Here is a 27,193-nt window from a genome sequence, read left to right on the forward strand (position 1 = left end):
TCGTGTTATTTTATGATGCAATCTGAATTGTAACCACACTATATAAGTTTGCAAATTTTGATATATTAGGAGAATTTCTGTAGTGTAATAGCTTTTGGCATGCACTTATATTTGATAAGTTTTAGTAAACAGGTATATTCTCACTATCAATTCATTTGACCTCTTCTGAAAAATTACTTGATCCAGTCGTCGTTTATTACGATGAACTACATTTTGTTTAGATCTGATGTGGGTACTTTGTTTAAAAATGTAATTCCTGTAAAAAATTAAGTGTACCAATTAAATAATTGTTCTTTGCCTGTTTTCACACACATTTAAAAGTACTAATATGGAGGGTCTAGTTCTTTACACTCAAAAAATACTGTTTAAAAAAGGTGTAACATTGCTATGGGGTGATTTCCTAGACAAGGATTAGCTTAAACCTAGACCTTAGTTGAATTAGGATATTTAAGTCATTTTTTTGAAGCATAATGTATAAATAAACATTACTGGTGTGCATCATGAGACACAACACTCGCAGTAATATATTTTAAGATATGTCAGCAAGTTGTTTTCAATCAAGACAACACTAACATTTAAGTTAGTTTGGGACTAGTCTTAAGCCCTGTCTGGGAAACCGCCACAAAGTGTATTTTTAATAATTCTTATTAGCAAATTCTCTTTGGTTTTCGTATAGGGGTGGTTTATTATAAAAACAGCACTTTTTAGTTAAAAACCTAACCACTGATTTTTATATTATAAACATCCAACATTCTTTTTATGACGGTATTTAGCAAGTCAAACAGCTGTTTAGCAGACAGTTTATGTGTTCAATGTTCATACCAATGATTTTTTTTACCTCAGGCATCAATTTTGTAAACAACAGTAAGCTTTAAAAATATGAAACTTTGTTTTATTGCTATAAAAATCAACATATAAAGGGTGTATTTCATATGTTTCTTCTCTATCTCTCTTTTTTTATTATTAGCAATGTCCTCAATAAAATCGCATCTGTTCTGCATCTGTGGGTTTTTAAAAATCTCGGAAAAAGACAAAAAAAATCAAAAAAAAAAAAAAAGCAAAATTTTATCTTACTTTGTGCCTCTATTATTATGTTGGCCAGTTGAATGTTAAATAGATCCAGTCCCTGTTCAGTAAAAATAATTTGATGCAGAAATAAGCTAGCTAATAGGCAAACTGTATAGTGTATCGGCATTGGCCGATAGTTACCTGTTTAAATCGGTATCGGTCCCCCCTCCAAAAAAAATCATATCGGTGCATCCTTAGTTAAGATGAAAGTGATGATGTCATTTTTAAACCCTTTAAACCAAATTTTTAGGTCTGTCAAACAATTAATCGCAATTAATCACATACAAAATAAACGTTTGTATTTGCATAATATATGTGTGTGTGTGCAATTATTATGTATATTATGTATACACGTATACATTTAGCAGAAATGTTATACATATATATTAAATACATAAAAATATAAATAAATATATATTCGCATGTAATTGTTTCTTAAATACATAATACATTAATATGTGTTTTTTATATATACATATAATTACACACAGTACACCAGTGTTGGGGTAACGCATTACAAGTAACGTGCATTACGTAATAATACTTTTCTGAAGTAACAAGTAAAGTAACGCATTAGATTTTAAATGTACACATTAATATTTAAGTTACTTTTTCAAAAAATTTGATAAAAAAATGTACTAAATTAAACTAAACGTAGTCACATTATGCACTCTGCGTACACGACTGTGTGGAAACAGTTTAAGTCAGAAACTGAGATGGCAGGACAGAGCTTAAAAATTTTGTGATGAAATGTGCAATTTCTGAATGCAGAACTTTTCAGTCATAAAAAACACCTGCAAGGCCTGAAAGAGATCAAACCTCAGTCAAGAAAAAGTAATGTAAAAGTAACTAAAAAGTAACATAAGCATTACTTTCCATGAAAAGTAACTAATTATTTACTTTTTTGGGGGGAGTAACTTAATATTGTACTGCATTACTTTTAAACACTGCAGTCAACGCACATATTTTATGTAAATACAAACTTTTATTTTGTATGCGATTAATCGTTGACAGCCCTACAAAACAGACAAAAATTCACTTTTTGGTTGAAAACATGGCCTTACCTCGTAAGTACACCATGAACTGTAGGTAACTTAAGTAACTAATACTACACTTTTTTCCACTTAGCTTTATTGCTAATTTATACCATTGTATTTTAATTGCTTTTGGAAGCATGTCTCATTTAAATAGGGTAGGGGAAATGTAATGCCTTTATATCGATTCAGATAAAAGCGTTATAGTCAATAACTAAATGTAAATCCCGAATTATTTCCCGACTGACAGAAAATGTACAAGTTATTGCACTTCCTGTTTTAAAACAGATTTTATTCAAACTTAACAAACAACATTTGATTTGTAGATTAATTTTATATATTGTGAAGTTAAGGCATTATAAGCACAAATAGTTTATTCAGAGTACAATGGTTTTGGTTTGTTAGTCTTTGCATGCATTGCAGTGGATAAAATCATAACATTTAAAACTAGTAGTGATGACGTTATAAAGGTAGAGAAATGGAAGAAAGCATCTATTATATAAATGACAAACACTAATGTATTTTTCAACACACTAACATAGCAGCTCCAGCCTACACATCATAACAGTAGGTCTAGCTAATGTCCTGACACACTATTTTTATCTAAACATTACCGTACAGGTCTAAATAAGATAATAGTCAAGTTTATTCTGCCCAACAATGATAAAAGGATAGGACATTCAGTGACGTACTTCACTTGGAATATAAAATATCAATCAATAAACATCTTCAAGATTGTGAACAAATACAAAAACGTGAGTGGTTAGTTCAGTTTGAATTGCATACAACATCTATAAAGACTAAAGAACAGTGTTACAAACATTAATATTGAAATAATTGATCATGTTAAGTGACAAATAAGTGTGTATGATATATTTTATAATAAAACTTCAAAATATACTGACAAACAAAACAAATACCCTTCAGTATAAATATTCATATGTGTATAACATAACCAGGTAGTATATGAACATAATCAACATATTAAACACTGCGTACTCTTTCCAAAGAAACAATTTGACTTAAAACTGTAACCTAAAATAAATTGTAATGTAAAAGTATCTAAAAAAACTAACACAGTTTTCCCTGCTAAGTCTAGTCCTAAAATAAAGTCATCTGCTTAGGACTTCAGTACACAGACACATTAAATCTGCAGTGATTTAACCCAGCAGTCATGAATACAAACTTGACATTATGATACTGATAATCACTGACACACAACTATAAGATATGTCAAACTACTACAAGATATGTCAAACTAAACTATTAAAACACATCCATGACGAAAAGTGAAAATACAGTATATCATTTTCAACAGCATCTGTTATTACTGCCATCAACACATGCTGTGGCAAAAGCTTATAAATGCTTGCTTTCCTGAATGGATCCCTCTGTGTCACCTGATCTCCCAAAACTAGTCTTGATTAACAAGATTTAAAGATGAATGTAAAGATGTACCATTGTCAAGGCCGTAGTGTCTGATGGCATTCAACATAGACATTAGATTTAAAAAATATAAAGAACAGCATTCTTCTTCTGTAGACTTTAAAATGCACTTTGGGTTTTGGCAGCAAGGCAAAAAGGACAGTGTTAGACAGACTCATGAACTTGAAAAAGAGAGAACAAAAATGTGCATTAAAGATAAAAGAGAGATAAAAGTAGAAACACACAAAAAATGATAGAAAAGAGAGAATGTTTTCAATAAAAAGAAAGATAGATTGAAGGAATGATTGTGAGGCATGCATACATTAAATCAAATCATGGCTGTGTTGAAGATGAGGTGGATTCAACCAGTGCGGGTAACCTAAAAAGGAAGAAAAATGTATTTGGTGTCACTCATGTATGCAAGTATACGCAAACACTAAATTATATAATTATTCAATATGTCTATACACAGAAAATATGTGTGAGGATGAGTAGTGGGGTTTCTACCTGGGAAATGCTCACTCCCGTCAGTTTTTCGATAGTTTCAGGCAGTTTGGTCATGATGTCCAGTACTTCACCAGTCAGCTTGGCTGCTCCAATCTCTGAACCTCCACTGGAAACCATTGTGACCTTATTGGCAGCTGACAGAGGCTTACTGATCTCTTCTGCCATCAGTGTAGGAGAGAAAAAAACTAAGTTAACCACCAATACAATGGATAATGTCAAAACACATTATGCACCTATTTCATTCACCTATTTCATACACTGATGCTGCGTTCACACCAGCCGCGGTAGAGGCGTCAAGCGCGAGTGATTTCAATGTTAAAGGAATAGTCTACTCATTTTCAATATTAAAATATGTTATTACCTTAACTAAGAATTGTTGATACATCCCTCTATCATCTGTGTGCGTGCACGTAAGCGCTGGAGCGCGCTGCGACGCTTCGATAGCATTTAGCTTAGCCCCATTCATTCAATGGTACCATTTAGAGATAAAGTTAGAAGTGACCAAACACATCAACGTTTTTCCTATTTAAGATGAGTAGTTATACAAGCAAGTTTGGTGGTACAAAATAAAACGTAGCGCTTTTCTAAGCGGATTTAAAAGAGGAACTATATTTTATGGCATAATAGCACTTTTGGGAGTACTTCGACTCGCCTGAAAAGTCCGCTCCCCTTCTCACTCTCATAATGGGAGAGGGAGGGTGTTACTGCGCCGAGTCGAAGTACTCCCATAAGTGCTATTACGCCATAAAATATAGTTCCTCTTTTAAATCCGCTTAGAAAAGCGCTACGTTTTATTTTGTACCACCAAACTTGCTCGTATAACTACTCGTCTTAAAAAGGAAAAACGTTGATGTGTTTGGTCACTTCTAACTTTATCTCTAAATGGTACCATTGAATGAATGGGGCTAAGCTAAATGCTATCGAAGCTTCGCAGCGCGCTCCAGCGCTTACGTGCACGCACACAGATGATAGAGGGATGTATCAACAATTCTTAGTTAAGGTAATAACATATTTTAATATTGAAAATGAGTAGACTATTCCTTTAAGCAAATGTGGAGGTATCGCGGCACAAATGAGGCATTTAGCGCGGCGCGGTAGACACTAGTTCACACGAATGGCGAGAATTGAGCATTGCCACGGGAAACAAGCGAGTTGAAAATTTTGAACTTTGGCAGAAAAATGCTCCGCGTTGACCAATCGGGAGCTTGCTCTAGTAGTGACGTGATTACAGGAAGCGAGCGAAGTAGCAGAAGCCCCTCCCATGATGCAAATTTCCGCGTGAATGTCCCGATGACTAGATTTTCACGCACAGCTTGAACTGAAGCGAGTAAACTCAAAATGTTCAAGCGGCAAACTAGACGCGGTAGACCCGAATTTGATGCCTCAAACGCGGCTAAGGAAATGTAAAATCGTAAATCAGACCATTTGTGCTCTTTAAATATTAGCATATTTTTAAATTGGAATTTCTCAAAATAACGATTTTCTGAGACCAAATTCAAATCTTTGACATGGCCTTGCTAAGTCAATATTAAATATATCAAGGAAAATGTTCCTTGAATTATATAAAATAATTTAGTTAAAATAAATACACACCAGTGGCAGTTTCTCCAGAAGCATGTCCACCATTGCTCCTTCCTTGTATTGTTGGAAAGCTTCAGCCTTCTTCGCCATTTGCTCTGCTTCAGCGCGTCCTTTAGCCTCCACAGCGTATGCTTCAGCCTCTCCTCTAACCTGATCACAACATATAACATGAATATTGCATAACTTGAACATCTTTACATTTTATTATAACCTTAAAGCTGAACGATCACTCACTCTAATGGATTCAGCCTCGGCTTCTGCCTCCATGATCAGCTGAAGACTGTTGGAGAGCACATGAAATTTATTTATATTAACCAATTTTTTTTTATTAATGAGACAAAATACATGCCCATATCTCACCGTTCAGCTTCTGCTAATTTCTCCAGCCTGTATCGCTCGGCATCAGCTGGTTTCATGACTTTGGCCTCCAGTTCTTTCTCTTTGCGTGTGATCTCCTGTTCCTGCAGCGTGATTTGCTGCGAGCGCTCGACCACCTGCACCTGCATCTTCTCTTCCTCGATACGTTGCTTTGTCTTTGCAACCTAATGCATACAGTTGATCTTAGCTTTAATTTGCTCTGTGGATTATCCGGTTATGTTTCACCACATACTTAGTAACTCACTCAGGTTAGCCCTTACCTGTAACTGATAGGCCATCTCAGACTCAGCTTTTTTGGTGTTGACCTCATAGTCATAGGTAGCCTTCTTCAGCTCGTAGTTTCTCTGAGCCTTAGCCATCTCAATCTCATTTACGTATTGAGCAGACACCTTTTCCTGCATCGCATGAGCCTCCTATATACAGAAATGAAAAATACAAAATCAGCAAGACCATGGAGGGGTGTTAACATTGAGGATAAAGAAAGAACTCTCACCCTGATCACTGCGTCTCTCTTGTTCATGGCTTCTCCGATACGTGCATCCTTCTGCACCTGTGCCGTACGGGCCTTTCCCAAAGAGTGCAGGTAATCCTGAAACACGGTGTTATAGACATATAGGTTTAAAAGCATTTAACTTTTATCAACATCCTTAGTTTCTTTAAACACAACAGACCTGGTCATCGTGAACATCTTTAAGTGTGTAGCTGACCACACTAATGCCCATGTTGACAAGGTCAGATGAAGCCACCTTGAAAACCTGCTCGGAGAACTTCTTACGATCCTTGTAGATCTCCTAAAAACAAATTCAAGGTAAAATATTAGCTGTAAGTAGAGTTTTTGCATAATATATTTAGGTAAGCATCACAAATTGTATTAGTTTTTGCTCTATGTTCTAAATTGCAAATGCATTTAACTAAAATTTAAGTTGCTTTTCCAGTGTCCAATTTTAGCCAAAATTATTAATTCATCATATAATATTTCCATTACCAGTATATTGAACCATCTGTTTACGTTTTCATAAGTCCAGACATCAGAAAGATATCAGCCTATGCATGTTTTCTGTTTTAGATGAGGGTAATGTACATGTGTTATGGATGTGAAAAAAAAGGACAGAAGTTTTTGGGAGACAATATATTTTGTAGGAACCAGAAGCAATAATACCCAACAAATGCAGAATGAACGGCTCTTCAATTATCGAATTGCATTTATGCATTTATGAAAAAAACACAACATTATGGATGTGAGATTTCTCTATTATGGACTTGACAATTATGAAATCTGTAAAACCTAAAAAATACTTTTAAAAAAGTTTAAAAAACCTTAAAGAGACCTCGTATTGGTATTTAAAGGGATAGTTCACCCAAAAATAAAACTTTTGTCATAATTTTCTCATGTTGTTCTAAACCTGTTTGAATTAATTTTTTCTCATGAACACAAACATAAACATATTTTGATAAATGATGGTAAGCACACAGCTGATTGCAACCATTGACTTCCATAGTAGAAAAAATAAATACTAGGGAAGCATAACGATTAATCGCAATTAATCTTAAGCAGAATATGGGCTCTCTCTTACACCCGGCGCAATGCGCGACGCAAGTGTCTTTTGCTAGTTTCCACCCTGCGCAATGATAATTTTCACGTTTAGCGCCACATTGTTTAAATAGCAAATGCATTTGCGCCCCCCTTTGCGCCCATGGGCGTTCTGGTCTAAAAACGAGGTGTGTTCAGGCGCATTGTTGGCGCGTTGCTATTTTGAGGCAACTAAAATAGACAACGCCATTGACCAACAAAAACCTGGTCTAAAGTCTAAAGTCAATGCCGCAATATGTCTTTGTTATTTAGAGCGCGCATTAGTAATATGCGCCTATAAACGGGACGACAATGCGGGTTTGCTCATCACATACATCAATGCGCAGCAAGACAAAAACGCTTTTAAATATGAAACATTAAAGGATTGAATGTAAAAGATTATTATTGAGTCTCTTGGACATAAATGAGGACTAATTATGAGACGTTAGAAGGCTCAAAGAGCTGCTTCACCTGCAGCCTGGTAAGTAAATAAATGCTTTGCAAACAAATGCATCGGTTTTTAAATGTTTTTTTTTTAAATGCTACTTCACGGATTTATTATATATGATGACTCTGCACCTGTGGATATGGTGAGATGAGAAACATTTTTAAGTAATGCTTAAAAAACTCTTTGCTTAAAAAAACGCTGTCCAAGTGCTGAAACGCGCAGAGAGCCGTTTGTAAATTCTTTATCTCCCGTTTGTTACAAATAAAGTATTTTTAGAGTACAAACCTTTTCTTACATACTTGTAAATAATTCTTTGATGAAATTGGATAGCCATACATTTAAAGCAATTAAAAGCCTGCTTTTTTACTTCCATGACAAAAAGAAAACGGGTTTTAAAGGTTTTAATAAAAAAATAACAATTTCAATATTAAAGCTGCAAGCAGCGATGGAAGGGCCCTCGCACGCATGTGCACCGCCACCCTATGGCATTAGTAAAGCAGTGAACCAGGGGGATATGAATTAAAATGGGTAAATATAGGTGGCTATTCAAAGAAAAATGTATGTGCCACACCACCTGTGTGCAGCAGGTGGCGCTATGACGGTACCTAATTATTGTTATATTAACCTGTTTAGGCCGGGACCCTTATCAAACGTGTAAAGTCTGGAGCAGATCAAACAATGTATGCCTGAATTACAACAGCTTCCTGTTTCAGGCTGCCACGGACACGCCCTTCAACGAAAAGTCAAGATCTTCGCAATTTATCATTGCAAAGGGCTTAAGATCAGTCTGACCAAATATGATGATGATTTTATTAAATCTCTAAGAGCAGTAAATCACAGCGTAAAACATGGCATTTCCTGCTACCTCTAGGTGGTGCTATGACTGAAGCTGAATATTGGCATTGAAATGTGTTCAGGCCAAGACTCTTATCAAACGTGTGAAATGTGGGGCAGATTGGACATTGTATGCCTTAGTTATAACAACTTCCTGTTTCATGGCGAAAACGCTGACTTCCTGTGGGGTTTAGAGCTTCGCTCCAAGAGACTTTTTTGTAGGTCTTGGGGTGATATATGACCCTACCAAATTTCGTATCTGTAGGTTTTTCATAGCGGCGGGGCTGTTCTCTTGAAATTTTGCAGGTGGCGCTATTGAGCCATTTCTACACGCACTCTTCTGGCGCCTATGCCACATGTAAATTTTCGCCACTTCTGACGTGTGTGCAACGTTTTATGACTTTTTGAGCTTGTTTAGCCTGTCAAAATTCGAGTCATTTAGCGATACTTTGCGAGGCCGCCACGGACACGCCCTTTAATGAAAAGTCAAGGTCGTTGCTTTTTATCATCACACAAGGTCTTGAGATTACACTGGTGAAATATGATGTTGATATGTTTAAATATCTAAGAGCAGTAAGTCACAGCGTAAAACATGGTATTACCTGCTGCCTCTAAGTGGCGCTATGACTGATACTGAATTATGCCATGTTGATGTGTTCAGGCCGGGACCCTTATCAAATGTGTGAAGTCGGGGGCAGATCGGACAATGTATGCCGGAATTACAACAACTTCATGTTTCATTGCGAAACATCACACTTTGCCAGGCCGCCACGGACACGCCCTCCAACGAAAAGTCAAGATCTTCGCAATTTATCATTGCAAAGGGCTTAAGATCAGTCTGACCAGATATGATGATGATTTGATTAAATCTCTAAGAGCAGTAAATCACAGCGTAAAACATGGCATTTCCTGCTACCTCTAGGTGGCGCTATGACTGAAGCTGAATATTGGCATTGAAATGTGTTCAGGCCAGGACTCTTATCAGACATGTGAAGCGTGGGGCAGATTGAACATTGTATGCCGGAGTTAGAACAACATCCTGTTTCATGCCGAAAACGCTGAAATTTGTCAGGCCGCCACGGACACGCCCTCCAACGAAAAGTCAAAAGCTCTGCAATTTAACATCGCAAAGGCCTTTAGATGATACTGACCAAATATGATGATGATCGGATTAAATCTCTAGGAGGAGTTCGTTAAAGTACGAAGCCTGGAAATGCCAAAATTTGCACAGAAATCACAGCAAAAATTCAAAATGGCCGACTTCCTGTAAGTTTTAGAGCCTTGTTCCAAAGGACTTTTTTGTAGGTCTTGGGGTGATAGATAATCCTACCAAATTTCGTATCTGTACGTTTTACGTAGCGGGAGGGTTGTTCTTTTGAAATTTTGCAGGTGGCGCTATCGAGCCATTTCTACACGCCCACTTCTGACGCCTATATCACATGTAAATCTTCGTCACTTCTGACGTGTGTGCAAAGTTTCATGAGTTTTCGAACATGTTTAGGCCCTCAAAAATGCGATTCATTTCGGAGAAGAAAAAGCAGAAGAAACAGAGCAAAAACAATAGGGCTTTGCACACACGGTGCAGGCCATTCTGGCCTGCTCCTCGGTGCTCGGGCCCTAACAAGTGAAAAACAACACAATTATTTAACATTAATCTTAAACTGGGGATCTTCTTCCTCCGCTTAGTTTTTCAGTTTACAAAGTCCGTCATCTAAATAGTGATTAGATATAGCGCAAGCGGAACTGGCTTTTAAATGGGATGAGAGCTGAGACTCTTATTGGTTTATTGCACATTACGCCCAAAATACTCCCATTACTCATTAAAAAATAGGACCAACCCTTTTCGACCATGCGCTCGGCACACAAACCATTTTTCCCGTCGTTAAATTAGCAAAAGTGGATTTGGACACACCCATTCAGACGTTGCGTGGTGCGCTTTAGACAATGCGTTTAGATCGTTAAAATAGGGCCCTAAAAGTTTTTGTATATGTATAATAATGTATAATAACTTTGTATAGATAAATGCACACACATGCATGTATATATTTAAGAAATGTTTACACGTGTATATACAATTGTGTAATTTACATTATATATAAATATAAATCCTTAATATATAAATATATGTATTTTCTTAAAATTATACATGCATGTGTGCTTATTTATATATACATAATTATTATACACAGTTCACACACACGCACGCGCACACACACACACACACACACACACACACACACACACACACACACACACACACACACACACACATATGATGTAAACAAAAACTTTCATTCTGCTATAGATTAATCGCGATTAATCGTTATGCATCCCTAACAAATACCATAAAAAAATGTATGGGTACCATCAACTGTGTGCCTACCACCATTTATTAAAATATCTTCTTTATCATTTACATCCATAATATTTGAAGTCAATGGTTATGGCAGCTGTGTGCTTACCATCACTACCAGATTGCATACATTTAAATTGATATGCATACATTATAGATACGAACATAACAGTATCTCTAGCTAAAAGTTGAAGAACATTGTGTTAGCACATGGGTTCAATCCCAGGGAACATATATACTGAGTAAAGTGTATAGCTTGAATGCACTCTGAATCACTTTGGATGAAAGTGTCTGCCAAATGCATAAAACGTCAAACACATAATGCATGCATACAGCATGTATTTACCTCCACGGTCAAATGAGCAATAATGGCCCTCTGATGGCCCTCCAGCGTTTCCAAGGCTATATGAGCAATATCACTTTCTGACTTCCCCATGAACATCTGACAAGCTGCAGCTAACATCTGCTTATTCTGCCCTTGAATCTTCATCTGTGGGAGAGAAAACACTTACTTTTGTGTCTTATTCTGGTCTATAGGAAATTATGATTTACAATAAAACCTATGAAAAGATGTTCACACTTTTTGAGCAGTGTACAAAAAAAAAGAAACCTGTGCAATTCCAGTGACAGAAATCGGCACTCCATGACGGGTGTAGACTTTATCACTCTTTACGTTTAGCGTCATGGTGTTCAAAGAGATCCTGTCATAGAAAAATTAAAATAGTGGTGACTTATTTCAAAATCACACACATAAAAAACACATAAAACAAGAATAATACGGTTACCTTTGAATCTGCTGAACACATGGCACCACAAAAACTCTTCCACCAGAGATCATGAGTGGTGGAGAGCGGCAGAAACCTGGGACCGGTGTGACGTCAAAACATTAACTAGTTTTTCATGATTTACATACAGATAAACACATTTTTGTGAAGGTTTAAAATTTTACCTGACACCACCATTGCCTCGTTGGGACCGCAAGTATAAAACATCTTCACACTATGGATGAAAAAACAAGTGAGAAAAAATATTTAAATAGATATTAGCGAGGAATTATTATTATTATTATATTTATTATTAATGCTAATGCTAATAACGAATAAAATGTGTTTTATTCAAGAAAACGCAAGACATCTTGTACTCGGCATCATAAACCCACCCAGAGCTTTAATTGATATCGATCCTGTTTCTCAGAAATGATGAGGCGTGTTCAACTTGCAGGGCTGCGCAGAGAGTCGGCCTATGACATCACAAATCGCGAGAGCGATTCAAAAGTACAACACACCTGTCTAGTCGCTCTCGCGATACTTGTGTCATAAGTTGACCGGTCTGCGCAGAATTGCTTGAAGTCGAATACTGCTGCTGTGCATGGACGCCAGACGCCTAGTAAATGGTCCTATGCTTGGCTAAGAGCAAACAACGACCCTCTATCTCGTTTGAAAAAATAAAAACACACATTTCTCTTAAAATACCCACTGGCATGCCGCGTTTCGAGACTACACGTTGTTTTTATAACCGTTTGATGCCGAGATGCTTTTTTAAACAGACTCCGACCGATGCGGGACCCGTAATAACCGTAATGTAATTATATTACTGAAACATAAAAAAATCGCTATTATCCGACCCCAATTCTCAAACAAAAGCAAACTGTATTTTTCTCTAACATTCACAAAATACCACGTGCGATAAAACTGACCATGAATTAAGATTATTGAATACAATGACTAGAATAAATCCAGTGTTTACGTTCATCGCGTCAACCAAAGATCTCTCGGAGCAGACTGCATGGAAATTATTATAGTAAAACAAGAAAATGCTTACCGTTGACCGAGTTGATAAGTAAGTTGAATAGTAAATAAGTTGATGATGGTACAGGATTAAGGTTATTCTCTACAGCATATAGGATAAAGACGCAGCAAGCAGCAGGCTGTAACTAGCAGCAGTGTGTGCGATAGAGATGGCGCCCCGCCCAGATCACACAAACATACTGGCGCCATCTCATGGTGGGATTCAATTAGAGCAGAAAATGCGCTCCGAGCTATAAATACATAATACATTCTCTCTCTCTCTCTCTCTCTCTCTCTCTCTCTCTCTCTCTCTCTCTCTCTCTCTCTCTCTCTCTCTCTCTCTCTCTCTCTCTCTCTCTCTCTCTCTCTCCTTATCTTTTTATTATCTCTTCCTCCCTCTTTCTTTCTCACTTGACACAGGTTTAGCTACATTTGAGAGAGCTCAAATATGTATGATCAAATCAGGTAAGTTTTTTTTTTTACCTTTTACTAGGTAAAGTAGAACAGTGGTTTAGTATAAAGTTTTCTTACTACACATTTTCCTCAGTTGTGTCAGTTTATGGTCTATGTTCTGGAAAATAAATGTAACCTTTACAAATAATTAAATAAAATAAATTTAAAAGACTTATATTTATTAATTTTCCTCATATTCAAAGGACTGTGGATTATTATTATTATTTTAAAAATGTCTAACTCTTATTTTGCTATTATAAATACGTTAGAAAGTGTTATAATAATAATTTAGAAAATATCATATCCAGAAAATGTGTAAAACACGAATGTTCTTCTCAGTAATTCTTAACTTTGTTTCCGAATATTCACGAAACTACCCGAGCTTGGCCGATCTTCAGTGCCCTTTAAAACGAAATCAGCCGAAGCCTTCCAGATAACGCCGATTTGAAAAGCCACAGAAGTGTCTTTCTTTGGCAGATTGGGGGCGAGGAAGAAGGGTTGGAGAATAAGGGGAAGAACAAATCATCATTTAAATCAGATTTCGCCTTCATTTCATTTGACAGTTGCTTCAATTCGCCTCGATTACATAAACAAAGGTAACTATAGCATGCCTTTATAGAATGAATGGTTGATAAAATCGTCTGGCTTTCATATGCGAGAAGAAAAAGGGTTAAATAGTGCAGTTTTTGTCGTTCACTTCATTTAATTGCTCACATATGTGGTTAATAACAGATAAGGGCGTGTTTTAATGGTAATGTGAGGCAAAATAGTTTTTGTCTGGGCAGCCTTCGCCGCGAAGAGTGATGTAATATTTAATAATCTCATTATAATAAATACAGAAAAATAAATGTGGTAGGAAAACTTAAAATATTTTATAGCGTTTAGGATGTATTTACTGTATATATCAGCTTTAGTGGTCATGGGGATATTGGAAATTTCCATTGGTTATTTTAACATCTAGCGCCTTAAAGAAGAACGTATTTGAAACATGAGAAAACATTGATTCATAATAGGCTATATGCTGGATTAACGGGACATGTGATATAGCCTAACTACCCAAGATACACTGTTCTCAAATGCATGCATGGGTTTAAATACCACACCATTAAATCGGCACAATGTTTTGCGGCATATCTGTTAGTTTACGTAACGGTCTTTTAATAACTGTCCGGTAAATAGGATTGTGACTGAGAACCGCGTGGTCACGTTTTTTCTTCGTGTTCTCGTTTCTGTAAATAATGTGCTTATAGATTAGACTACAAATGTGCGGTAGGGAATTGTGTTTAATCTGCGTCTTTTGTTAATATAATTAATCCCAATTTAACCAGGTTGTCTGCACGTGACGTATGTTAATGGTGTGATACTGTTATCCCTGTGTTTTTCATGGGACATCTTGAGCAGAGGAGTGCGGCACACCCTTGTCGCATCATCTGAACAAAAAGACGCCTTTAAGACGCGGAGATCCTTTAAGGGGAAATTCACGGATGTGTTATAAATGCCGCGTGGGCATTTTTGACGCTTCATGGATTTTCCTGTTAATCCAGACGGATACCTTTTGTTGAACCCGTCTCATTTAATTGGTCGACAATTTGGGACAGTCATCAATCTAAATTATCCTAGTCAGCGAAAATAAACAACATGCAAGCGAACAGTCATTACAGTACTTAAAGGGATAGTGACCCAAAATGAAAATTTTGTCATTGTTTAGTCATCCTAATGTCATTTGAACCCCAAATGTCTTTCTTTGTTCTTCATAACCCAAATGCTGATTTTTCCCTGTCTAAAGTGTTGTTTGTCCCTGTCTAAAATGTGCTATTTTTCGATGTGTCCTTTTAAATGCAAATTAGTTGATCACCGCACTAAATGGCAGTGCTGTGGTTGGACAGTGCAGATTAAGGGGCGGTATTATCCCCTTCTGACATCACAAGGGGAGCCAAATATCAATTAGCTATTTTTTCACATGCTTGCTGAGAATTGTTTAACAAAACTAAGTTACAATTTTTTTAGGATGACACAAGCACTGGGAACCCAATTATAGCACTTAAACACGGAAAAAGTCAGATTTTCATGATATGTCCCCTTTAAAATATATGACACAAGTCGAGTGGAGTTTTTTGGGTCCCTTTGTAGCTTGAAGGGTTTTCTGGTTACTATGGGAGTGGATGGTGATTGAAGTGGTCACTATCCACTTCCATAGTAACCAGAAAAACCCCACATTTAAAAAAAAAGTGTTTTGGTTCTGAGTAAAACATTTGGGGTCTTAGGATGTGCGTAAATAAAGATAAAGTTTTAATTTTGGGGTGATCATATGGAATAAGACTCCACAGCACACCACATAAAGACATTTTGTAATGATTTTAAACTGACTGACATAAAAATTTTGTTGTTTTTCAAATAAGTAGCATCACTGCACTCCAATATTTATTTATGTTCATATAGGCTATTTAAATATGACAACATGCACTTTATCACGTGTAGCTTTGACACCAGAAAGGCATGTTTACCAACATGCGATTTTCATTATATATTTCAATATGAGGAGCAGATGCAGTTCGTGTTCATGCTGAGGCGCTCAGATCTGATTCAGTAGGAGTCTAAAGAGTAACTTGGCAAAGCGTAAGAACAAAGCAGATTGTCTATTTTTCTCTCCGCCTCAAGCTCTCACTGTATCTTTACTGCTAAATAGGACAGTATTGACTCAGGCTATTATAGAAGAGATGTCTAATGAATGCGATAGATATGGGGAGAGACACAGTTTTGAGCTCTGAATTATTGGGATTCTGGCAGACGTTGGTCTGTCAGCTGTCTTCAGTCTGGGCAAGCACTCCTGCCATCCACAGGATCTGATACCACCACAGAGCTTCTCTTTGAAAGGCAGCCAGTAAATCAGCTCATTTAATCAGACATCTACAGTGTCTTACAGAGAGCTGTGCTCTGTCAGTCCATACAGTTTGACCTAAAAGCAATATTTTGGTCTAATCTTGAATCTTGGCTGGATTCAGTTTGCTTTAATGATTTATGGTTAAGCTCTTAGTTGGAGATCTCTTGGACAACAAAAATTCTTTTAATTCGCTTTACTTGCTGTCATCTTTTATTATCATTTAAAATGTCTTAAGATATATTTCTTATACGCTCATTTTTTGAGCAAACACACAATAAATAGCAATGTTTACATTTATATTTTATATTTATGCATTTGAAACTTTTATCCAAAGCTACAGGAACACAGTGATATATATTTTAAGTTGTATTATATGAGAAAACTTTCAAAAGTTTACTTTGCTATGAAGTGTCACATAATGCCTTTAAGAATTTGTACATGTTGGGTTACAGTATTCATCATTACGTTTATTTTAACAGAAATCCAGCCGAAATGGGCCTTAAATATGTGGTGGTCATTAGCACCCTCCTATGTTCAGGTAAGGATAAGCTTTTCATGGCTTGCAGGGTTAATTCATCTAAAAATGAAAATTTACTTAAATTGTTAGTTCACCCAAGGATGAAAATGTTGTCATTAATTACTCACCCTCAATGTTCTACACCCATAAGACCTTTGTTCATCTTTAAACCACAAATTAAGATATTTTTTATGGAATCCGAGAGATTTCTGAGCCCACATAGACAGCAATGCAAATTTCAAGGCCGAGAAAGCCTGTAAAGACGTCATTAAAATGTCCATACAGTGGTTCAATCTTCATTTTATGACTAGAATGCTTATTGTGCTCATAAAGTCTCCAACACATTTTAATGAAAGCAGCACTTGCATGCGTAAAACATCATTGTTGCGGCATGTGGCATTGATTCAACAAGGTGCTGAAAGCATTCTTTAGAAATGTTGGCCCATATTGATAGGATAGCATCTTGCAGATGATGGAGATTTGTGGGATGCACATCCAGGGCACAAAGCTCCCGTTCCACCACATCCCAAAGATGCTCTATAGGGTTGAGATCTGGTGACTGTGGGGGCCATTTTAGTGCAGTGAACTAATTTTCATGTTCAAGAAACCAATTTGATATTATTTGAGCTCTGTGACATGGTGCATCATGGTGCACCATCCTCTGATGTAGCCATCAGAGGATGGTTACATGATGGTCATAAAGGGATGGACCCGGTCAGAAACAATGCTCAGGTAGGCCGTGGCATTTAAAACGATGCCCAATTCGCACTAAGGGGCCTAAAGTGTGGCAAGAAAACATCCCCCACACCATTACACCACCACAAGCAGCCTGCACAGTGGTAACAAGGCATGATGGATCCATGTTCTCATTCTGTTTACGCCAAATTCTGAATCGAGACTCATCAGACCAGGCAACATTTTTCCAGTCTTCAACTATGCAATTTTGGTGAGCTCGTGCAAGTATAGCCTCTTTTTCCTATTTGTAGTGGAGATGAGTGGTACCCGGTGGGGTCTTCAGCTGTTGTAGCCCATCCGCCTCAAGATTGTGCGTGTTGTGGCTTCACAAATGCTTTGCTGCATACCTCGGTTGTAACGAGTGGTTATTTCAATCTAAGTTGCTCTTCTATCAGCTTAAATCAGTTGGACCATTCTCCTTTGACCTCTAGCATCAACTAAGGCATTTTTGCTCACAGGACTACCGCATACTGGATGTTTTTCCCTTTTCACACCATTCTTTGTAAACCCTAGAAATGGTTGTGCGTGAAAATCCCAGTAACTGAGCAGATTGTGAAATACTTAGACCGGCCCGTCTGGCACCAACAACCATGCCACAATATATATATAAAACACGTGTGCATGTTGCTTTCGTTAATACTTGCCTTTATGAGCATATATGAGCATCAAAATATCAAAATATTTTACTGCCATTCTTAGGCTTGAAAATTGAGTTGCGTTGGGGCGTTGGGGGTCTATGGGGGCTCAGAAACCTCACAAATTTCTTCATAATATATCTTCATTTGCGTTCCAAAGATAAATGAAGGTCTTGTAGGTGTGGAACGACATTAGGGCGAGAAAATTTTCCTTCAATGGTGAACTAATGGCTTAAATTCATGACAAATCTTATCGCAAAAGAATAATTGTTGATACTGCTTTCTTTCCCATATACTGTGAATGGTCACTGCTGTACATTTACTATAGCATAACATTTAATTTCCAAGAGGAAATAAATGAATATGGGTTTGAGAATGAATACTGTACATGAGAATTTCTATTATAGGTTGATTTAAAGCTTGTTTCTGACAGGAAACGCTGGCGGAGATCTTGTAGATATTTCAATTAAATATCAATATGCTAACAGATTTTACAATTGCAGTGATTTATTTATTTATTTCAAGGGCAACATTTTGTAGCATAAATAATCATAAGACGTTGGACTTATGATATGAAAGTGCATAGTTGGCAGTTTGACATGCATTACTCCTAATTAGGGCCCGAGCACACCGGGGTGCGAGGACCCTATTGTTTTTGCTCGGTTTATTATTATTATTATTATTATTATTATTATTAGGGCCCGAGCACACCAGTGTGAGGACCCTATTGTTTTTGCTCCGTTTATTATTATTCTTATTCTTATTAGGGCCCGAGCACACCAGGGTGTGAGGACCCTATTGTTTTTGCTCCGTTTATTATTATTATTATTTTTCTTCTTCTTCTTCTTCTTCTTCTTCTTCTTCTTCTTCTTCTTCTCCGAAATGGATCGCATTTTTGAGGGCCTAAACATACCTGAAAACTCATGAAAATTTGCACACGCGCCAGAAGTGGTGAAAATTTACATGTAGTATAGGTGTCAGAAGTGGGCGTGTAGAAATGGCTCGATAGCGCCACCTGCAAAATTTCAAGAGAACAGCCCCCCCACTACGAAAAACGTACAGATACGAAATTTGGAAGGATCATCTAGCACCCCAAGACCTACAAAAAAGTCTCTTGGAGCGAAGCTCTTAACCCCACAGGAAGTCGGCCATTTTAAATTTTCTCTGTCATTTTGTGACATTTCCAAGCGTCGTACTTTAACGAACTCCTCCTAGCGATTTAATCCGATCATCGTCATATTTGGTCAATCTCATCTAAAGGCCTTTGCGATGTGAAATTGCGGAGATCTTGACTTTTCGTCAGAGGGTGTGTCCGTGGCGGCCTGACAAATTTCGGCATTTTCGCCATGAAACAGGAAGTGGCTCTAACTCATGCATACAATGTCCAATCTGACCCACGCTTCACATGTTTGATTAGGGTCTTGGCCTGAACACATTTCAATGCCAATATTCAGCTTCAGTCATAGCGCCACCTAGAGGTAGCAGGAAATACCATGTTTTACGCTATGATTTACTGCTCTTAGAGATTTAATCAAATCATCATCATATTTGGTTAGATTGATGTAAAGCCCTCTGCGGTGATAAATTGTGAATATCTTGACTTTTCGTTGAAGGGCGTGTCCGTGGCGGCCTGGCAAAGTGTGATGTTTTGCCATGAAACAGGAAGCTGTTGTAATTCAGACATACATTGTTCGATCTGCCCTATACTTCACATGTTTGATAAGGTTCTTGGCCTGAACACATTTCAATGCCAATATTCAGCTTCAGTCATAGCACCACCTGCTGCACACAGGCGGTGTGGCACATCAGTTTCCCTTTGAATATCCACCTGTATTTACCCACTTTAATTCATATCCCCCTGGTTCACTGCTTTACTAATGCCATAGGGTAGCGGTGCACATGCGTGCGAGGGCCCTTCCATCGCTGCTTGCAGCTTTAATTAGGGCCCGAGCACCGAGGAGCAGGCCAGAATGGCCTGCACCGTGGGTGCAAAGCCCTATTGTTTTTGCTTCGTTTATTATTAGGGCCCGAGCACCGAGGAGCAGGCCAGAATGGCCTGCACCGTGGGTGCAAAGCCCTATTGTTTTTGCTCCGTTTATTATTATTTTTCTTCTTCTTCTTCTTCTTCTTCTTCTTCTTCTTCTTCTTCTTCTTCTCCGAAATGGATCGCATTTTTGAGGGCCTAAACATACCCGAAAACTCATGAAAATTTACACACGCGTCAGAAGTGGTGAAAATTTACATGTGGTATAGGTGTCAGAAGTGGGCGTATAAAAATGGCTCGATAGCGCCACCTGCAAAATTTCAAGAGAACAGCCCCCCCACTACGAAAAACGTACAGATACGAAATTTGGTAGGGTTATCTATGACCCCAAGACCTTCAAAAAAGTCTCTTGGAGCTAAGCTCTAAACCCCACAGGAAGTTAGCCATTTTGAATTTTCTCTGTCATTTTTTGACATTTCCAAGCGTCGTACTTTAACGAACTCCTCCTAGAGATTTTATCAGATCATTATCATATTTGGTCAATCTCATCTAAAGGCCTCTGCGATGCCAAACCGCGGAGCTTTTGACTTTTCGTTGGAGGGTGCGTCCGTGGCGGCCTGACAAAGTTCAGCGTTTTCGCCATGAAACAGGAAGTTGTTCTAACTCAGGCATACAATGTCCAATCTGGCACACACTTCAAATGTTTGTTAAGAGTCTTGGCCTGAACACATTTCAATGCCAATATTCAGCTTCAGTCATAGCGCCACCTAGAGGTAGCAGGAAATGCCATGTTTTACGCTGTGATTTACTGCTCTTAGAGATTTAATAAAATCATCATCATATTTGGTCAGACAGATTTTAAGCCCTTTGCGATGATAAATTGCGAAGATCTTGACTTTTCGTTGAAGGGTGTGTCCGTGGCAGCCTGGCAAAGTGTGATGTTTCACCATGAAAAAGGAAGCTGTTGTAATTCAGGCATACATTGTTTGATCTGCCCTATACTTCACACGTTAGATAAGGGTCCCGGCTTGAACACGTCAATATAACAATAATCAGGTACCATCATAGCGCCACCTGCTGCACACAGGCGGTGTGGCACATCAGTTTCCCTTTGAATATTCACCTGTATTTACCCAATTTAATTCATACCCCCCCGGTTTACTGCTTTACTAATGCCATAGGGTGGCGGTGCACATGCGTGCGAGGGCCCTTCCATCGCTGCTTGCAGCTTTAATTATTATTATTATTATTATTATTAGGGCCCGAGCACCGAGGAGCAGGCCAGAATGGCCTGCACCGTGGGTGCAAAGCCCTATTGTTTTTGCTCCGTTTATTATTATTTTTCTTCTTCTTCTTCTTCTTCTTCTTCTTCTTCTCCGAAATGGATCGCATTTTTGAGGGCCCAAACATACCCGAAAACTCATGAAAATTTGCACACGCGTCAGAAGTGGCGAAAATTTACATGTAGTATAGGTGTCAGAAGTGGGCGTGTAAAAATGGCTCGATAGCGCCACCTGCAAAATTTCAAGAGAACAGCCCCACCACTACGAAAAACGTACAGATACGAAATTTGGTGGGATTATCTATTACTCCAAGACCTACAAAAAAGTCTCTTGGAGCGAAGCTCTAAACCCCACAGGAAGTCGGCCATTTTGAATTTTCTCTGTCATTTTTTGACATTTCCAAGTGTCGTACTTTAACGAACTCCTCCTAGAGATTTAATCCGATCATTATCATATTTGGTCAGTCTCATCTAAAGGCCTTTGCGATGCTAAATTGCGGAGATCTTGACTTTTCGTGGGAGGGTGTGTCCGTGGCGGCCTGACAAAGTTCGACATTTTCGCCATGAAACAGGAAGTTGTTATAACTCAGGCATACAATGTCCAATCTGCTCCACACTTCACACGTTTGATAAGGGTCTTGACCTGATCACATTTTAATGCCAATATTCAGCTTCAGTCATAGCGCCACCTAGAGGTAGCAGGAAATGCCATGTTTTACGCTGTGATTTACTGCTCTTAGAGATTTAATCAAATCATCATCATATCTGGTCAGACTGATGTTAAGCCCTTTGCCATGATAAATTGTGAAGATCTTGACTTTTCGTTGAAGGGCGTGTCCGTGGCAGCCTGGCAAAGTGTGATGTTTCACCATGAAACAGGAAGCTGTTGTAATTCAGGCATACATTATCTGATCTACCCCCGACTTCACAAGTTTTATAAGGGTCCCGGCCTGAACACGTCAATATAACAATAATCAAGTACAGTCATAGCGCCACCTGCTGCACACAGGCGGTGTGGCACATTTTTTGTTCTTTGAATATCCACCTATATTTACCCACTTTAATTCATATCCCCCTGGTTCACTGCTTAACTAATGCCATAGGGTGGCGGTGCACATGCGTGCGAGGGCCCTTCCATCGCTGCTTGCAGCTTTAATTATTATTATTATTATATTCCGAAATGAATCGCATTTTTGAAGGCCTAAACATACCCGAAAACTCATGAAAATTTGCACACGCGTCAGAAGTGGCGAAAATTTACATGTAGTATAGGCGTCAGAAGTGGGCGTGTAGAAATGGCTCGATAGCGCCACCTGCAAAATTTCAAGAGAACAGCCCCCCCACTACGAAAAACATACAGATACGAAATTTGGTAGGATCATCAAGCACCCCAAGACCTACAAAAAAGTCTCTTGGAGCTAAGATCTAAACGCCACAGGAAGTCGGCCATTTTGAATTTTCTCTGTCATTATTTGACATTTCTAAGCGTCGTACTTTAACGAACTCCTCCTAGCGATTTGGTCCGATCATTATCATATTTGGTCAGTCTCATCTAAAGGCCTTTGCGATGCTAAATTGCAGAGATCTTGACTTTTCGTTGGAGGGTGTGTCCGTGACGGCCTGACAAAGTTCAGCATTTTCGCCATGAAACAGGAAGTTGTTCTATCTCAGGCATACAATGTCCAATCTGCCCCACGCTTCACATGTTTGATAAGAGTCTTGACCTGAACACATTTTGATGCCAATATTCAGCTTCAGTCATAGCGCCACCTAGAGGTAGCAGGAAATGCCTTGTTTTACGCTGTGATTTACTGCTCTTAGAGATTTAATCAAATAATCATCATATTTGGTCAGACTGATGTTAAGCCCTTTGCCGTGATAAATTGCGAAGATCTTGACTTTTCGTTAAAGGGCGTGTCCGTGGCAGCCTGGCAAAGTGTGATATTTCGCCATGAAACAGGAAGCTGTTGTAATTCAGACATACATTTTCCGATCTGCCCCCGACTTCACAAGTTTGATAAGGATCCCGGCCTGAACACGACAATATAACAATAATCAGGTACAGTCGTAGCGCCACCTGCTGCACACAAGCGGTGTGGCACATCAGTTTCCCTTTGAATATCCACCTATATTTACCCACTTTAATTCATATCCCCCTGGTTCACTGCTTTACTAATGCCATAGGGTAGCGGTGCACATGCGTGCGAGGGCCCTTCCATCGCTGCTTGCAGCTTTAATTAGGGCCCGAGCACACCGGGGTGCGAGGACCCTATTGTTTTTGCTCGGTTTATTATTATTATTATTATTATTATTATTATTATTATTATTAGGGCCCGAGCACACCAGGGTGTGAGGACCCTATTGTTTTTGCTCCGTTTATTATTATTATTATTTTTCTTCTTCTTCTTCTTCTTCTTCTTCTTCTTCTCCGAAATGGATTGCGTTTTTGAGGGCCTAAACATACCCGAAAACTCATGAAAATTTGCACACGCGTCAGAAGTGGCGAAAATTTACATGTAGTATAGGCGTCAGAAGTGGGCGTGTAGAAATGGCTCGATAGCGCCACCTGCAAAATTTCAAGAGAACAGCCCCCCCACTACGAAAAACGTACAGATACGAAATTTGGTAGGATCATCTAGCACTCCAAGACCTACAAAAAAGTCTCTTGGAGCTAAGCTCTAAACCCCACAGGAAGTCGGTCATTTTGAATTTTCTCTGTCATTTTTTGACATTTCCAAACGTCGTACTTTAACGAACTCCTCCTAGCGATTTAATACGATCATTATCATATTTGGTCAGTCTCATCTAAAGGCCTTTGCGATGCTAAATTGCAGAGATCTTGACTTTTCGTCAGAGGGTGTGTCCGTGGCGGCCTGACAAAATTCTGCATTTTCGCCATGAAACAGGAAGTTGTTATAACTAAGGCATACAATGTCCATTCTGCCCCACGCTTCACATGTTTGATAAGGGTCTTGACCTGAACACATTTTAATGCCAGTATTCAGCTTCAGTCATAGCGCCACCTAGAGGTAGCAGGAAATGCCATGTTTTACGCTGTGATTTACTGCTCTTAGAGATTTAATCAAATCATCATAATATTTGGTCAGACTGATGTTAAGCCCTTTGCCGTAATAAATTGCGAAGATCTTGACTTTTCGTTGAAGGGCGTGTCCGTGGCAGCCTGGCAAAGTGTGATATTTCGCCATGAAACAGGAAGGTGTTGTAATTCAGGCATACATTATCCGATCTGCCCCCGACTTCACAAGTTTGATAAGGGTCCCGGCCTGAACACATCAACATGGCATAATTCAGTATCAGTCATAGCGCCACCTAGAGGCAGCAGGAAATACCACCTTTTATGCTGTGACTTACTGCTCTTAGAGATTTAACCATATCAACATCATATTTCATCAGTCTAATCTCAAGACCTTGTGTGATGATCAATAGCAACAACCTTCACTTTTCGTTAAAGGGCGTGTCCGTTGCGGCCTCGCAAAGTATCGCTAAATGAATCCCATTTTTGACAGCCTAAACAAGCTCAAAAAGTCAATGCACACGTGTCAAAAGTGCCGAATATTTTCATGTAATATAGGCTGTAGAACTTGGGGTGTTAAAATGGCTCTATAGCTCCACCTACAAAAATTCCATAGAGCAGCCCCCCCGCTACGTTAATCGCACAGATACGAAATGCGGTAGGATCATGTATCACCCCAAGACCTACAAAAAAGTCTCTTGGAGCAAAACTCTAAACCCCACAGGAAGTCAGCCATTTTGAATTTTCTCTGTAATTTGAGTGCAAATTTTGCCATTTCTGGCCTTTGTATTTTAACAAACTCCTCCTATAAATTTAATCAGATAATCATCATATTTGGTGAGTGTCATCTAAAGGGCTTTGCAATGCTAAATTGCGGAGATCTTGACATTTCAATGGAGGGTGTGTACGTGGCGGCTTGCCAAATTTCTGTGTTTCTCAATGAAACAGGAAGTTGTTCTAACTCAGGTTTAAAATGTCCAATCTGACCCACGCTTCACAAGTTTGATAATTGTCCTGTCCTGAACACATCAACATGGCAATATTCAGTAAAAGTTATAGCGCCACCTGCTGGAAGCAGGAAATGACATGTTTTACACTGTGATTTACTGCTCATTGAAATGTATTCAGATCATCATCATATTTGGTCAGTCTGAATTTAGGGACTTCACAATGATAAATTGTGAAGATCTTGACATTTCGTTAAAGGGGCGTGTCCGTTGTGGCCTGTCAAAGTTTGATTTTTCGCCATGAGAAAGCTGTTGTAACTCAGACATGCAATGTCCGACCTGTCACAGACATCATACGTTTGACAAGGGTCCTGGCCTCAACACATCAATGTTACAACAATCAATTACAATCATAGCGCCACCTGCTGCATAAAGGAGTAGTTGCACTTCAAAGTTCCTTTGAATATCCACCTATATTTATCCACGGAAATTTCAATCCCCCTGGTTTATTGCTTTACTAAGGCCATAGAGTGGCGGTGCACATGCGTGCGAGGGCCCTTCCATCACTGCTTGCAGTTTTAATTAGGGCCCGAGCACACCGGGGTGCGAGGACCCTATTGTTTTTGCTCGGTTTATTATTATTATTATTATTATTATTATTATTATTATTATTATTATTATTTATTCTTCTTCTTCTCCAAAGTGAATCGCATTTTTGAGGGGCGAAACATGCTCGAAAAGTCATGAAATTTTGCACACATGTCAAAAGTGGCGAAAATTTACATGTGGTATAGGCGCCAGAAGTGGGCGTGTAGAAATGGCTCGATAGCGCCACCTGCAAAATTTCAAGAGAACAGCCCCCCCGCTACGAAAAACGTACAGATACGAAATTTGGTAGGATCATCTATCACCCTAAGACCTACAAAAAAGTCTCTTGGAGCAAAGCTCTAAACCCAACAGGAAGTCCGCCATTTTGAATTTTTGCCTTGATTTTTTTGCAAATTTGGTCATTTCCAGGCTTCATACTTTAACGAACTCCTCCTACAGATTTAATCCGATCATCGTCATATTTGGTCAATCTCATCTAAAGGCCTTTGCGATGTTAAATTGCGGAGATCTTGACTTTTCGTTGGAGGGTGTGTCCGTGGCGGCCTGACAAATTTCTGCATTTTCGCCATGAAACAGGAAGTGGCTCTAACTCAGGCATACAATGTCCAATCTGCCCCACGCTTCACACGTTTGATAAGGGTCTTGGCCTGAACACATTTCAATGCCAATATTCAACTTCACTCATAGCGCCACCTAGAGGTAGGAGGAAATACCATGTTTTACGCTGTGATTTACTGCTCTTAGAGATTTAATCAAATCATCATCATATTTGGTCTGACTGATGTTAAGCCTGTTGCGGTGATAAATTGCAAAGATCTTGACTTTTCGTTGAAGGGCGTGTCCGTGGCGGCCTGGCAAAGTGTGATGTTTCACCATGAAACAGGAAGCTGTTGTAATTCAGACATACATAGTCCGATCTGCCCCCAACTTCACACGTTTCATAAGGGTCCTGGCCTGAACACATCAACATGGCATAATTCAGTATCAGTCATAGCGCCACCTAGAGGCAGCAGGAAATACCACCTTTTATGCTGTGACTTACTGCTCTTAGAGATTTAACCATATCAACATCATATTTCATCAGTCTAATCTCAAGACCTTGTGTGATGATTAATAGCAACGACCTTGACT

The 27,193-nt window shown here is 38.7% G+C and overlaps 2 protein-coding genes across 3 annotated transcripts in view; one reads left to right on the forward strand and one right to left on the reverse strand.

Moving 5' to 3' along the window:
• Window positions 1-2,373: 2,373 nt before the first annotated feature.
• On the reverse strand, window positions 2,374-13,182 carry flot1a (flotillin 1a). The gene is made up of 13 exons (XM_055220524.2): window positions 13,020-13,182; window positions 12,148-12,197; window positions 11,984-12,059; window positions 11,809-11,899; window positions 11,545-11,688; window positions 6,665-6,784; window positions 6,487-6,582; window positions 6,254-6,406; window positions 5,976-6,157; window positions 5,850-5,895; window positions 5,628-5,765; window positions 4,035-4,199; window positions 2,374-3,906 (listed from the first exon to the last, which is right to left on the reverse strand). Exons 2-13 carry the CDS (start codon window positions 12,188-12,190, stop codon window positions 3,889-3,891), a joined length of 1,272 nt encoding a protein of 423 aa, XP_055076499.1. The 5' UTR covers window positions 12,191-12,197; window positions 13,020-13,182; the 3' UTR covers window positions 2,374-3,888.
• Window positions 13,183-13,762: 580 nt separating this feature from the next.
• LOC129455730 (uncharacterized) overlaps window positions 13,763-27,193 on the forward strand; it is a 91,171-nt gene continuing 77,740 nt past the window's right edge. Inside the window, exons 1-2 of one of the 2 annotated variants that reach the window (XR_008648477.2) lie at window positions 13,763-14,034; window positions 16,799-16,857. Coding sequence is in view for 1 of the 2 variants with exons in the window: in XM_055220498.2 (XP_055076473.2) it covers window positions 16,812-16,857 (46 nt within the window). In the remaining variant the exon portion in view is untranslated. The remainder of the gene's footprint in view (window positions 14,035-16,798; window positions 16,858-27,193) is intronic. The other variant, XM_055220498.2, reaches the window with a different exon arrangement.

The sequence above is a fragment of the Misgurnus anguillicaudatus genome, chromosome 20 (genome assembly GCF_027580225.2).
Source record: "Misgurnus anguillicaudatus chromosome 20, ASM2758022v2, whole genome shotgun sequence".
Taxonomy (NCBI): Eukaryota; Metazoa; Chordata; class Actinopteri; order Cypriniformes; family Cobitidae; genus Misgurnus; species Misgurnus anguillicaudatus.